The 15,471-nt window shown below is 42.0% G+C and overlaps 1 protein-coding gene across 1 annotated transcript; it reads right to left on the bottom strand.

Annotated features, from left to right (window-relative positions):
• Positions 1 to 484: 484 nt before the first annotated feature.
• On the bottom strand, positions 485 to 9,014 carry LOC120443419 (homeodomain-interacting protein kinase 3-like). Its single transcript, XM_039622089.1, has 2 exons — positions 7,135 to 9,014; positions 485 to 798 (listed from the first exon to the last, which is right to left on the bottom strand). Exons 1-2 carry the CDS (start codon positions 8,897 to 8,899, stop codon positions 485 to 487), a joined length of 2,079 nt encoding a protein of 692 aa, XP_039478023.1. The 5' UTR covers positions 8,900 to 9,014.
• Between the last annotated feature and the right edge of the window lie 6,457 nt (positions 9,015 to 15,471).

Here is a 15,471-nt window from a genome sequence, read left to right as displayed (position 1 = left end):
TTTTTGCTGCTGTTACAACCAAATTTCCCCTTGTGGGACAATTAAAGGATTTTTCTATTCTGTTCTATTCTATTCTATTTGTAAAATGTGCTATATTTCCCTATGAGGTGTGGTATTTTAAATCCTTTTACCACTGTGCTCGAATAAATATAGACCAGCAGAAAGAAAGAGAAAATGCTGACAGAGGTACTCTGCAGTGGAGAAAGAAGAAAGTTGTTGAAACGTGAAGAGAAACGTGTTTTCTTGCTTTTATTTTTTCCCTGGTTGATTCTCCTGTGATCCAGATGGAGGCGGTGATGGACCAACAAACATCAATGCTCACATGCTGTTTCACATGGTGATGACAAAAAAAGAAGGTGTTATAAGCTGTAAAAAACGTGATGTATGAGGTTGTGTGCTGTGTGTGCATATTTCTGTGGAGAGGAGAAAGAGTGTAAAAAGACTGGGTCCCGCTGTATTACTCAGGCTGCACTACAGCGTCTATTCACAGGCGCGATCCCACTACTGAGCGGCACGGGGGCTTTGACCTGCTCCGTTTCCGACCTGGGCCGGTGCACCCCTCCTTAGGCGACCTGGTGGTCCCGACCTCCCCGAGGAGCACCATATCGATGCTGAACTTAGTGCGGACACCCGATCGGCATAGTCCGCTGAAGCTCAGAGATCCTGAGCTCAAACGATCCGCCAGCCTCAGCCTCCCGGTAGCTTGGATTACAGGCGCGCGCCACCGCACCCGGCAAGAGGCGCCCTCGTTCACGCAGTCTTTAAGGTTTACACACGTGACGTCATCAGGAACCAGTGCTGCAGATAGCAGCCAACAACATTATCCTTCAGGACTGGCTGGACTGGCCATCGGGCATACCGGGCATTTGCCCGATGGGCCGATGGTGATTTTTCGCTTTTATAGGCCGACGTTTTATTGTTTGTTTGTTTGTTTTTAACGGTATAAACAATGAAAGGTGGTGGATTGGCCAATTGGTCATGATCGACTCTGAGCTGGACCAATTACAGCCGATGAGGTCGAACTTTAAAGTTCCGTATTTAGGTGTAAAGGAACACGATTTGTCCCGAACTTCAGCAAAAAAAAAATTTTTTTAAAGACACAAAGCTGGAGTTATTCTGCGTCTTTACGCTGCACAGCTGCCTCTTCTTCTCTCATTCTCTCCCCCTCCATCTCCTGTTTCTACTTCAATCATGAAACTGATCAATGATCAGCTGATCGGCTTTGCTGTCCTAAGTCCCGTCTAGTTTATTTATCCCCCACTTTGCGCCAGAAAGACGAAACCAGCGGATGTCGCGCTAAACAGCAGCAGCACGTTTAAGCTTGATAAGCTGTTGTTATAATTTATTTAATATGACTTTCTAGTATCAGCTGACGTTTGCTGGAGCCACAGCCCTAAAGGTGCTGGTCAACACACAGTCAACACACAGATATCCTAACCGATATCTGGTGAGAGGGAAACATGAAGATGAAACCAGGAGATGTCCTTACTGAATCATCAGAGTTGAACTGGTGATGGAGAAACAGGTTTACCTTTTAGTTGACATGAATGAGTTGAAGGGAAGTTATGAACTGTTTCTGAGAGACAAATAACACCAGGATCCTTTTGTACACGGCTGACAGCTGGTAACTGTGCAGGGGCGGGTCTAGCAAAGTTTTGCCAGGGGGCCAGGTAGGGCATTAACAGGGAAAGGGGGGCACAGAGAAATACTTTTCTTTCCTATTCTCATTTAAAATGTCTAGGTTTTAATAAATACAACCGAATCTTACAACCAAAGTGGTCATCTGATGTAAAATATATAAAAAATTCATTATTGTATATAGTAAATATTAAGTCTAATATATGCCCTAATAAGCTATAGTACTTTCTCCTTTGGGAAGGTACCATGTGTGCAGTCTGCAATTCTGTTGCAGAAAAATGTTGAATCTATTTAATTACTGTAGAAAAATAATTGGTTTCTGTGCATTTGTTTTACCCAGGCAATAAATTAAAGTCGATTACGTCGATTAAGCATCATGAGGCGGAGGGTGGGGGGTGGTTCCCTATTTTTTTGCTGGGAGTTGGCAACCCTGTTAGTTAGGTATATGTAATTATTGATTATAGGTTGTTTGATATTTCCGGTAAGTACTGTTTAAAATACCAGAATAGGGAGGATGGTGTAGGTATAAGTTTATTAGACTGATACATATATACCAACAAGACAGTGTACATCACTGTCACAACAGTTCAATTCAAAGTGTTGAATTGAACTGAGTATGCCATCTGTTCAAAACCTCTCCCAGTCAGTACTGTTCTCTATGCCTGTCTTACTGTACATGATGTCATTAGCACAAACACTTTAAAGGTAATAATTTAGGACTTCAACAATAACACAGACTGCAATCTAGTTAAGCATCTTACAGTTAGTTTTGAATGAATGAACTTAAAAAACAAGACAAGCAAAGATGAGTCTCCTCTAATTTTGTGTGTCACATAAGAAAGAAGCATCAATATCTGATGAGAAGACTTATTAATTTGGCCTTTCACATGGTCTTACTGAGGTGATGCAAAGTGAAATATGCATCCTTTTTTTGGTAATGTGCTGGAAAAGTTTGAAAATGGACATTGAACGTGCTTACAAAGTGCTTGAATTTGACCCTGAAAAAGGTGTATGAACCCAGAAAAAGTCACACGTGCAAAGTTAATCATATTAAATTGATTGGATGCTTTCAGCACAAAATTTAGTCACACAGTAAGGACGGCATCTGATTTACCTTCATCGGTAAACATGTTTATGCAGTACATCGTAACACTGTGGGTAAGTCCTCTGGTTCAAATCAGTTCCAGTCAATTTGGAGATGTAAGTCTTAACCTTTCACATGCATCAGGAAGGAAAATACAACCAACATTTAAATGTCTTAATTAGATTTATTTTAAGTGTCTTAATGAGCTGCTGAATGTGAAAGTTAGCAACTGTTGATTTTACTGGCCAACAGTTACTCAGTGTTAGCTCATTACTCTTTACTCTGAGTTGTTGAAACAAATCTTGGCTGTTGTCTGTTGTTGGTTAATCTGATTCCTGAGCGCTTGTGTTTGCTCCGCTCTCTATAGTATTTATTTGTTGGAGGGAATGCGTTTTGATCATCCTCATGTTCATTTCCAACATGATATTCTTATTCTTGGACTCTACTAGAGTAGCTTTGCACGATTCACAGTTCAAAAAAATGCTTCTTTATCTTACACCAAGTCCCTCTTTTTCTCCTCAGCCTGAAAAACAGGGGTTTTGGCTTTTTTGCCTTTCAGCTAACTTTACTCATATTGGTTGATATTAAAAAAGACTTGCTATTAATGATCAAGGCTTTTTTAATATCATGGATTGGGTGTTCTTTTTATTCATGCTTTTTTCTGGGGTCTATGATGGATATTTTGGAATTAAAATTGCATAAATTAAGATCTGATTACAAATATTAGTCTCACACATTACATTAATTTAATTCAAAAATGAGTCAGGTAGGTAGAAATACACCAGAATAGTGAAATTAATCTTGTATTTATCATCTGAACATTTATCACATGTTCAGCGCTCATAAATAATATATTTGGAAGACAAAAATATTTGTGCTTATTATTTTGTTTATTTATTACAGAGGAAAAAAACATGACACTCTTCCTCACCACTTCCATCCAAACATGTCCCTCAGGACTCATTTTAAGCTGCGTACAGAAGGATTCAATCAGTCTGCAGAAGACACACATGCATCTGCTCCAGTGGCAATGAATGAAAACATCTGGCTGTGTTATTATGCATACTGAAATAGGAAAATAAAATAAGATGAATGAGTTCAGCGCTCTGAGCTGGATGTCTTTCTGAAATACAACTCTCCTGCCTCTGGTCTTCATGTGAAATGTCTTTACTTACTCTCGTAAAAGTCGATCATAAAACTTATGGAAGCGTGTCTAATTTTATTGTGATCTAGATCAAACTCATTTTAGATATTTGTTTCTATGTGCTGCGTGTGTTATTTGTTATTCAGATGTGAAGTTTAAAAAAGTTTAGCTAAGTCTTCATTTAACAAATGTTATTTCTGGGGTTTTGTTTTGCTTGCTTGCTGCATCACGTACTTCCCTGTGTATCTGGAGAGGATCAGAAGTCCCAGGTATACTGGTATTGGGGGTTGCAGCTGTAGGGATGACTCTTTCTGAAGCCTCCAGCTGACTGTTTCCTCTCAGCTACAAAACAGACACCACGTCGTTTAAATAGATGAGGCTTAAAATAAGAGATACTTTACTCTCTGAACATTGTTCCTAGTTTCCATTCATCCATTTAGTTTACTCTGGTCTTAATCAAGATCTTAAGAAGAGATATTGTTAGGACCTAGAAAGAGGAGGAGCAATTCAGACTTTAAGTTTGGAATATGCATTGCTGGACAGAAGAAAGTTAAAAGCTTACAAGACAAGATGCTGAAACATTACATACTGTGTATGTGTGTGTGTGTGTGTGTGTAAGAGAGAGACAGAGAGAGAGCTTGAGAGAAGCTGAGCTTTATTCAAAGTGATTTGAAACACACTGCAGCAATAAGGGCAAACTAGTGCACAGTTATGTTTACGTGAGCGTTATTTTGTATGCATTTGTACAGTTCGATAACTGTGAGAGTACATTGATAGCATTTAGCTCTATAGTAACAGGCATTTGTACCAGTGAGCATGAAAAAGTAGGGGAAAGAACTAGTATGTAAGCACTGACTGGTACTGTACAGTGTGTGTTTGTGTGTGTGTGTGTGTGTGTGTGTTTATGCTCGAGTGTATGAATAAACGAGTCAGTTTTAAACAGTAGCAATTTAAACAGTAGAAGAGTAGCACTATATTTATATATATTTATAAAGAATTACAAACAACAATATTTGAATTCAATTCAATTCAATTTTATTGATATAGCAGCAAATCACACCACCAGTCACTTCAAGGCTGTATGTATTATTGTAAGGTAGACCCTACAATAATACATACAGAGAACCCAACAATCATATGACCCCCGTATGTATTATTGTAAGGTAGACCCTACAATAATACATACAGAGAACCCAACAATCATATGACCCCTATGAGCAAGCACTTTGGCGACAGTGGGAGGAAAACTCCCTTTAATAGGAAGAAACCTCCAGCAGAACCAGGCTCAAGGAGGGGCGGCCATCTGCTGCGACGGTTGGGGTGAGAGAAGGAAGACAGTTGTTGTAGGTCTGATTGAAGGACTGATGTTGGTAAGTTGACTGCTGCTCCGCAGATTAATCAATGGAATTTAAGCCAAATTGTGCCTAATTTTAAGACCATATTCATTGGTTGTTTTTGTTGTTGTTATTATTTTGGGCTTTTTTTCAAAAGAATTGCTAGCTTCCCTAGAGTTTTGGCAACCCCAACAATCAGATGACTGCTGAGAAAGCACAAGGTTTCATACCCCTGTGCTATTCATGTCAGTGCAGGGGGTCTCCTAGAGAGGCCAGGGTTGAAAAGGGATGCTTCAGAACCTCCAAAGGTGTTATGCGCTGATTTGCTTTCAAGGCCAACATCTGTTTGATTAGCCTGACAAGTAATTGTTGGCCATTTTCAGGTCCTCGTTACCTTCAGTAGTTCTTCGAGGTCATCGAGACACTTAAGTTTTATATATCGAGTTTCCTTGGATTGATAATTTGTCTCGTATTGAAATTGTTCTTTGGTCTTAAATGTCCAGCGCTGTTCGTAGTAGTTATCTTTGATGAAATAATAGTAATGAGTGTACAAGCCAGAGTCTAGAAGATGATCTGGTAGCTGACCCTGAGTTTCAATTATGAATTTCAAAACATCATAATCGTCTTTCCCAGGATAGAGAGGCACCCCTATAGCAAGCTCCACAGCTACCAGCCCCAGAGCCCACATGTCAATTGCTTCATCATATGGAATGCCAAGCATAACCTCGGGTGCACAATAACCAACCGTCCCCCACACGGTAACCAGGAATCAGTGCAGAAGCGGGACATGCGAGGCCAAAGTCTATAAGTTTGACTTTGATGGGAGACTCATGGCGATCCACAACCATTATGTTGGCAAGTTTGAGGTCAGCATGCACTATTCCCACAGAACCCAGGTGGAACAGAGCATTTGCGATCTGATGCAAAATTGGCCCGAGTTCTCTTATTGGGAGACCCTGGTAACTCCAGCCCTCTATGTAGTCCCACAGGCTTTGATCGAGGAGTTCAAAATTTAAGCAAACACGCTCTCCATCGAGGAAATAGCCGTTCCATTCAACAATGTTGCACCTGTCTGGATCCAGCGTCGCAGCTGCTCCAGGATGAAAATTTCATGTTTTGCCTGTTGCAGAATTTCAGGGTCACTCTTGTTGACTTTAATAGCCACAATTTGGTTGTTTTTTGTATTGCGACACCTGGTTACAACACGAAGCCTCCTTCTCCAAGGAAAGACTCTACCATGTGGTGATCTCCCAAAATGGTCCCTTCAGATATTTCAAGATCATCTTCAGAGGAAGATGGGTTGGCTGAGGTGTTGACGTGTCCTTTTGAGGAAATTCAACTGAGTTTTGGAAACTGCAGTTGAATTTTGCGATCCTTGACTTTTCCAGCTTGAAGGCTGCTGAGAGACCACAAGGTTTTCTCCCCTGTGCTATTCATGTCAGTACAGGGGCACTCCTTGAGAGGCCAGTGTTGAAAAGGATGCTTCAGAACCTCCAAGGGTGTTATGCGCTGATTTGCATCCAAGGCCAACATCTGTTTGATTAGCCTGACAAATAATTGTTGGCCATTTTCAGGTCCTCGCCTTACCTTCAGTAGTTGTTCGAGGTCATCGAGACGCTTGAGTTTTATATATCGAGTTTCCTTGGATTGATAATTTGTCTCGTATTGAAATTGTTCTTTGGTCTTAAATGTCCAGCGCTGTTCGTAGTAGTTATCTTCAATGAAATAACAATCAGTGTACAAGCCAGACTCTAGAAGATGATCTGGTAGCTGACCCTGAGTTTCAATTATGAATTTCAAAACATCATAATCGTCTTCCCCAGGATAGAGAGGCACCCTGTAGCAAGCTCCACAGCTACCAGCCCCAGAGCCCACATGTCAATTGCTTCATCATATGGAATGCCAAGCATAACCTCGGGTGCACAATAACCAACCGTCCCCCACACGGTCACCAGGAATCAGTGCAGAAGCGGGACATGCGAGGCCAAAGTCTATAAGTTTGACTTTGATGGGAGACTCATGGCGATTCACAACCATTATGTTGGCAGGTTTGAGGTCAGCATGCACTATTCCCACAGAACCCAGGTGGAACAGAGCATTTGCGATCTGATACAAAATTGGCCTGAGTTCTCTTATTGGGAGACCCTGGTAATTCCAGCCCCCTATGTAGTCCCACAGGCTTTGATCGAGGAGTTCAAAATTTAAGCAAATACGCTCTCCATCGAGGAAATAGCCGTTCCATTCAACAATGTTGCACCTGTCTGGATCCAAGCGTCGCAGCTGCTCCAGGATGAAAATTTCATGTTTTGCCTGTTGCAGAATTTCAGGGTCGCTCTTGTTGACTTTAATAGCCACAGTTTGGTTGTTTTTTGTATTGTGACACCTGGTTACAACACCGAAGCCTCCTTCTCCAAGGAAAGCCTCTACCACGTGGTGATCTCCCAAAATGGTCCCTTCAGATATTTCAAGATCATCTTCAGAGGAAGATGGGTTGGCTGAGGTGTTGACGTGTCCTTTTTGAGGATATTCAACTGAGTTTTGGAAACTGCAGTTGAATTTTTGCGATCCATGACTTTCCCAGCTTGAAGGCTGCTGAGAAAACACAAGGTTTTCTCCCCCTGTGCTATTCATGTCAGGGCAGGGGGCACTCCTTGAGAGGCCAGTGTTGAAAAAGGGATGCTTCAGAACCTCCAAGGGTGTTATGCGCTGATTTGCATCCAAGGCCAACATCTGTTTGATTAGCCTGACAAATAATGGTTGGCCATTTTCAGGTCCTCGCGTTACCTTCAGTAGTTCTTCGAGGTCATCGAGACGCTTAAGTTTTATATATCGAGTTTCCTTGGATTGATAATTTGTCTCGTATTGAAATTGTTCTTTGGTCTTAAATGTCCAGCGCTGTTCGTTGTAGTTATCTTCGATGAAATAACAATCAGTGTACAAGCCAGACTCTAGAAGATGATCTGGTAGCTGACCCTGGGTTTCAATTATGAATTTCAAAACATCATAATCGTCTTCCCCAGGATAGAGAGGCACCCCTGTAGCAAGCTCCACAGCTACCAGCCCCAGAGCCCACATGTCAATTGCTTCATCATATGGAGTGCCAAGCATAATCTCAGGTGCACAATAACCAATTGTCCCCACAGTACCACCAGGAATCACTGCAGAAGTGTTACATGCGATGCCAAAGTCTATAAGTTTGACTTTGACAGGAGACTCATGGCGATTCACAACCATTATGTTGGCAGGTTTGAGGTCAGCATGCACTATTCCCACAGAACCCAGGTGGAACAGAGCATTTGCGATCTGATGCAAAATTGGCCTGAGTTCTCTTATTGGGAGACCCTGGTTATCCCGGTCCCCTATGTAGTCCCACAGGCTTTGATCGAGGAGTTCAAAATTTAAGCAAATATGCTCTCCATCGAGGAAATAGCCGTTCCATTCAACAATGTTGCACCTGTCTGGATCCAAGCGTCGCAGCTGCTCCAGGATGAAAATTTCCTGTTCTGCCTGTTGCAGAATTTCAGGGTCGCTCTTGTTGACTTTAATAGCCACAGTCTGGTTGTTTTTTGTATTGCGACATTTGGTTACAACACCGAAGCCTCCTTCTCCAAGGAAAGCCTCTACCATGTGGTGATCTCCCAAAATGGTCCCTTCAGATATTTTACGCTCATCTGAGCCGAAGGATGGATTGGCTGACATGGTGTAATATGTCTGCTTGTTTTCTGAATTGGTTTAGAAACAAAACTGAACTTGTTTTGGTTTCCGTCAGAAAATGCTCTCAAAACCTCTCGAAAGGGTTTTAGTCGCTGTCAGGTCAATGTCAAGCCATAAAGTATAATAGGTGAGCGCTCCTATTTATGGGTTTTGGGATCAAAGCAAAGTTGCCACGTCAGGAAGGATCAAAGCAAAGTTACCGCATCACAAGGGATCGAGGCGTTCGAATATGTGCGCGCATGCGCACACACGTGGTTGTTTGTGTAATGTTGTTCACACTAAGAATTTTAAAAGGAAACTGACAGTTACAAAACTTTTTGTTCGTTTATTTGTATTTGGGGGTTTTTGTTGTTGTTTTCTGCATACCATGTCAAGCTTTTCTGTATAAAGTAATGAAGAATCTTGGATTTTAATATTGTAGTTCGTGGATTTCGGATTTGGTGCTTAAAACTTCGTGAAACTGTAACCGTATTTCATTCACCACAAATAACTATCTGATTGAATAGTTTTCTTATCAGATAGAGCAGGGGTCGGCAGCCCTAGGCACGCGTGCAGGGTTAACTGATGGCACGCACGACCATAGCTGGACTGGCCATCGGGCATACCGGACATTTGCTCGGTGGCCCGAGCAAATGTCCGGTATTTTTTTTTTTTTTTGGTGGTGGATTGGCCAGACGCTGGTCGGTGTGTAAAAATAACTCAGTTGTTTGGTGTTGGCCATGGCGGAGCTTCCACAGATTAACAAGTGGAGGAGGCCAGCAGGTGGATGAGGGAAGGGGAGACAGGAGGAGGAGAGACCCGAGGAAGCCGCCGGTCGGAGCGTCAGGTGAACTAAACTTCAGGTAAGAAGTTATGACCTGCAGTCTATCTGGGTCAGATATAAACCAAGTTTAGGTGGAGTTTATTTTCGTTGTGCTGACGTTTTACAGTCAGTTACAATAACTCGTACTGCGTGCTAGCTAGCATGACGGAGTTTATATACTGCTGGGTGGGTGCTATGATTTTATTGATAGTGAACTTTACTTTATTCATAAGGTTAGTTAGTAGAGTTGCCAACCGTCCCGCATAAACGGAATCGTCCGGCATTCAGAGAAATTATTACGCTGTTTCGTGTTGAGCTGAGAAGGAACACAGTTTGTCCCGGACTTCAGCCAGGATGGAAAAAGACACAAAGCTGGAGTTATTCTGTGTCTTTGCTGCACAGCTGCATCTTCTTCTCCTCTCATTCTCCCCTCTCTCTCTCTGTGGCGTGTCCAGCGGGGTGGCCTGGGGGCACAGGCCACCCCAACCAGACTGGCCATCCCAGGTGCCACCCCAAGCCAAAACAATAAAATCCAATGAAATATCAAATGTACGATTATGTTTTCACAGAGAAGCTGAGATATCCGAGTGTAAGTGAATGCAGCATCGGCTTCTGCGCTATGAGCATCATGTTAGCAAAGGTAGGAGAGCCAAGCAAGAAAGAGGCACCGCAGAAAACAGTTTTTCGGCGAAAGATTAACAGTTTAACATAGCTGGACTGGCCATCGAGTATGGCGGAGCTTCCACAGCGGCTAGCAGGTGGATGTGGGAAGGGGAGGCAGGAGGAGAGACCCGAGGCAGCCGCCGGTCCGAGTGTCAGGTGAACTGAACTTCAGGTAAGAAGTTATGACCTGCAGTCTATCTGGGTCAGATATAAACCAAGTTTAGGTGGAGTTTATTTTCGTTGTGCTGACGTTTTACAGTCAGTTACAATAACTCGTACTGCGTGCTAGCTAGCATGACGGAGTTTATATACTGCTGGGTGGGTGCTATGATTTTATTGATAGTGAACTTTACTTTATTCATAAGGTTAGTTAGTAGAGTTGCCAACCGTCCCGTACAAACGGAATCGTCCGGCATTCAGAGAAATTATTACGCGTTTCGTGTTGAGCTGAGAAGGAACACAGTTTGTCCCGGACTTCAGCCAGGATGGAAAAAGACACAAAGCTGGAGTTATTCTGTGTCTTTGCTGCACAGCTGCATCTTCTTCTCCTCTCATTCTCCCCCCTCTCTCTCTCTGTGGCGTGTCCAGCGGGGTGGCCTGGGGGGGCACAGGCCACCCCCCCCCCAACCAGACTGGCCATCCCAGGTGCCACCCCGAAGCCAAAACAATAAAATCCAATGAAATATCAAATGTACGATTATGTTTTCACAGAGAAGCTGAGATATCCGAGTGTAAGTGAATGCAGCATCGGCTTCTGCGCTATGAGCATCATGTTAGCAAAGGTAGGAGAGCCAAGCAAGAAAGAGGCACCGCAGAAAACAGTTTTTCGGCGAAAGATTAACAGTTTAACATAGCTGGACTGGCCATCGAGTATGGCGGAGCTTCCACAGCGGCTAGCAGGTGGATGTGGGAAGGGGAGGCAGGAGGAGAGACCCGAGGCAGCCGCCGGTCCGAGTGTCAGGTGAACTGAACTTCAGGTAAGAAGTTATGACCTGCAGTCTATCTGGGTCAGATATAAACCAAGTTTAGGTGGAGTTTATTTTCGTTGTGCTGACTTTTTATAGTCAGTTACAATAACTCGTACTGGTGCTAGCTAGCATGACGGAGTTTCTATACAGCTGGGTGGGTGCTGTGATGTTACTGATAGTGAACTTTATTTTATTCATAAGGTTAGTTAGTAGAGTTGCCAACGGCTCCTTAAAAAATGGAATGGTCCCTCATTCAGAGAAAATATTACAGGTTTTGTATTGAGCTGAGAAGAGACACAGTTTGTCCCGAACTTCAGCTAGAATGAAAAAGACACAAGGCTGGAGTTATTCTGTGTCTTTGCTGCACAGCTGCCTCTTCTCCTCTCATTCTCCCCCCTCTCTCTCCTGTTGCTACTTCAATCATGAAACTGATCAATGATCAGCTGATCAGCTTTTCTCTCTTGTTTATTTATCGCCCACTTTGCCAGAAAGAGGAAATCAGCGGATGTCGCGCTAAACAACAGCAGCACCTTTAAGCTTGATCAGCTGTTGTTAGAATTTATTTAATACTAATTTCTAGTATCAGCTGATGTTTGCTGGAGCCACAGCTGTAAAAGCTGCTGGTCATGATGTTGGTTTGGTTATCTGGTGAGAGGGAAACATGAAGATGAAACCAGGAGATGTCCTTACTGAATCATCAGAGCTGAACAGGTGATGGAGAAACAGGTTTACCTTTTAGGTGACATGAATGAGTTGAAGGGAAGTTATGAACTGTTTCTGAGAGACAAATAACACCAGGATCCTTTTCTATGTAGCTGACAGCCAGTAACTGTGCAGGGGCGGCTCTAGCAAAGTTATGCCAGGGGGCCAGGTAGAGCATTAACAGGGAAAGGGGGGCACAAAGAAATACTTTTCTTTCTTATTCTCATTTAAAATATCTAGCTTTTAATAAATAATTATCTGAATCTTGCGAACAAAGTTTTTATCTGATGTAAAATTGATAGAAATCATACATATACCAACAAGACCGTGTACATCACTGTCACAACAGCGTTTGTTTTCATTCAAAGGCTTTATGGCTTTAATACCTGGTGGGCCGGTCTGTAGTCAAAATGCCCATTTTTTTGTCCCAGTCCAGCCCTGCATGTTAATACTGGCAGTGTCACCATGCCAGCTGACTGTATTTCATCATCAGCCAGTGTTGTTCTTTATACATCAATATTACCAAAGTTTACCATAAGGCAGCATAGAAAGTATTTACTTGCTTTCAGGTTTTATTCAAATGTTAGTCTTTTCATTTGTTTCCCCACTTTTTTCCTGTTTCAAAATCAAACACCAGTTTGTGAGAAGATTATCTTCTTTTTTTAATAGGCAGATAAAGTTTTGCATTGGCTAATTTGCCAATTGTTAAATGTGTTAAAATATGTTAAAAATGTTCGTATTTTAATATTTAAAAATGTTTTTGCCCAAAACATACATGCACTATATGTCAGTAAAAATACTATGCAAATATTGCTGCACCGTAGTGGTTAAAACCTCATTCTAATAAGAGTCAAAAGCAAATTCAGTTATTAGGTTTACAGGGTTATTGAATGATGGTTAACTGTTGGTAGAATTTTTTTTAACATTATCTGCCAATTACATCTGCCACCCTTCTCCAAATCTGTGCCCCTACCTGGCCCCCCCAACAAAAATTTTCTAGACACGCTACTGCTTTCTCTCCTGTTGCTACTTCAATCATGAAACTGATCAATGATCAGCTGATCAGCTTTTCTCTCTTGTTTGTTTATCGCTCACTTTGCGCCACAAAGAGGAAACCACCGGATGTCGCACTAAACAACAGCAGCACGTTTAAGCTTGGTCAGCTGCTGTTTAATTTATTTCATATTAATTTCTAGTATCAGCTGATGTTTTCTGGAGCCACAGCTGTAAAGCTGCTGGTCATGATGGTTTGTATATCTGGTGAGAGGGAAACATGCAGATGAAACCAGGAGATGTCCTTACTGAGTCATCAGAGCTGAACAGGTGATGGAGAAACAGGTTTACCTTTTAGGTGACATGAATGAGTTGAAGGGAAGTTATGAACTGTTTCTGAGAGACAAATAACACCAGGATCCTTTTCTATGTAGCTGACAGCTGGTAACTGTGCAGGGGCGGATCTAGCAAAGTTTTACCAGGGGGGCCAGGTAGGGCATTAACAGGGAGAGGGGGGCACAAAGAAATACTTTCTTATTCTCATTTAAAATGTCTGGCTGTTATTAAATAATTATCTGAAGCTTACAACCAAAGTTTTTATCTGACGTAAAATGAATAGAAATCATACATTTACCAACAAGACAGTGTACATCACTGTCACAACAGCATTTGTTTTCATTCAAAGGCTTTATGACTTTAATATCTGGGGGGCCGGTCTTTAGTCAAAATGCATCCAGAGACTCGAGACACAATGCATTTTTGGGACTTTAAGGTGTATGGACCAATGTTTTATTTTCTGATTAAACCAGAAATCTTTAATGAGCAGCTGGATTTGTCTGGCATTAACTGGCTGAGTTAATGCCAGTTAATGCGACATCGAAGCAGCTGGAATCCACAGCTGTGCGTGTTCATGGAGCTTGCATTTTCACAGGCCGGACATCACTACCTGACAAGTTTAATTGTCTTCAGAACATTGCAGAGGCCTTATTGACAGTATTTGGCTCTACATATCTGTGTGAGCAGATTTTCTCTCACATGAGTGTCCTCAGGTAGCCGTCTGAATGCTGGACACTCGGAGACCTGTGTCTCTGAGTGGGAGACCAGAGATCACATTAACATGCGTGTCTCTGTATTAACAAACATGCCATATTGGCCCAATTTATTTTTCTTATCATTGTTGTGAGGAGACCATAAATAGCATTTGTATTTTCTGTTGTACAGTTCATTTGCTGTTATGGAGTTCTTGTTATGAATAAAAGTGTCTTTTTTTTTTGTTTCAAAATAGCTGATAACTATTCGCTGATAGCTGCCAACATTTGCAAACAAATATAATTCTATAAAGTGGTTCTATATAATGTGTAACTGTTCATATAGAGCGTTATTAAATTTATTGCTAATGCAATCATATGGCACACTGACTTCTGAGGAAATTTTAAATGGCACTCGCCATCAGAAAGGTTGCCTACCCTGGTCTAAAAGCAACATTTCTCTGCCTGGGCTGCTGTTTTGTACCTCTGCACGTCAGTCTGTTTCAGTGTGTGACTAACGTGCCTGGAAGCATAGCTGGACTGGCCACATAGCTGGACTGGTTATCGGGCATCACCATCCCGATGGTGATTTTTCGCTTTTTATGGGCTGATGGTTTTTTTTTTTTTTTTTTTTTTTTTCTGTAACGGTATAAACACTGAAAGGTGGTGGATTGGCCAGATGCTGGGAGATGTGTAAAATAACTCAATTGTTTGGTGGTGGCTATTGCGGAGCTTCCACAGATTCAGTAACATTAGCAAGTGGTGGAGGCCAGCAGATGCAACACGCTGGCGGATGACGGAAAGGCAGGAGGAGCAGAGACACGAGGCGGTGAGAAGGTAAGAAGTTATGACCTGCAGTCTATCTGGGTCAGATATAAACCAAGTTTAGGTGGAGTTTATTTTCGTTATGCTGACTTTTTACAGTCAGTCACAATAACTCGTACTGCGTGCTAGCTAGCATGACGGAGTTTATATACTGCTGTTCGGGTACTATGATTTTATTGATGCTGAACTTGTTTTATCTTATTTATAAGGTTAGTTATTAGAGTTTCCAACCGGAATCTAAATCCAATCGAGAATCTGTGGCAAGATCTGAAAACTGCTGTTCACAAATGCTGTCCATCTAATCTGACTGAGCTGGAGCTGTTTTGCAAAGAAGAATGGGCAAGGATTTCACTCTCTAGATGTGCAAAGCTGGTAGAGACATACCCTAAAAGACTGGCAGCTGTAATTGCAGCAAAAGGTGGTTCTACAAAGTATTGACTCAGGGGGCTGAATAATTACGCACACCCCACTTTGCAGTTATTTATTTGTAAAAAATGTTTGGAATCATGTATGATTTTCGTTCCACTTCTCACGTGTACACCACTTTGTATTGGTCTTTCACGTGGAATTCCAATA

The sequence above is a fragment of the Oreochromis aureus genome, linkage group 13, assembly GCF_013358895.1.
Source record: "Oreochromis aureus strain Israel breed Guangdong linkage group 13, ZZ_aureus, whole genome shotgun sequence".
Lineage (NCBI taxonomy): Eukaryota > Metazoa > Chordata > Actinopteri > Cichliformes > Cichlidae > Oreochromis > Oreochromis aureus.
The sequence above is the reverse complement of the archived record's forward strand: the minus strand, read 5'-3'. Positions and strand labels throughout refer to the sequence as shown.

What these genes read in the sequence shown, in the direction of transcription:
- LOC120443419 (XM_039622089.1), bottom strand. Translation starts at nt 8,899, where the DNA reads ATGTCAGCCAATCCATCCTTCGGCTCAGATGAGCGTAAAATATCTGAA. An exon ending in TGGTGACCGTGTGGGGGACG is followed by an intron (nt 799 to 7,134) that starts GTTGGTTATTGT and finishes TGCTATCTGCAG; the next exon opens with CACTGGTTCCTGATGACGTC.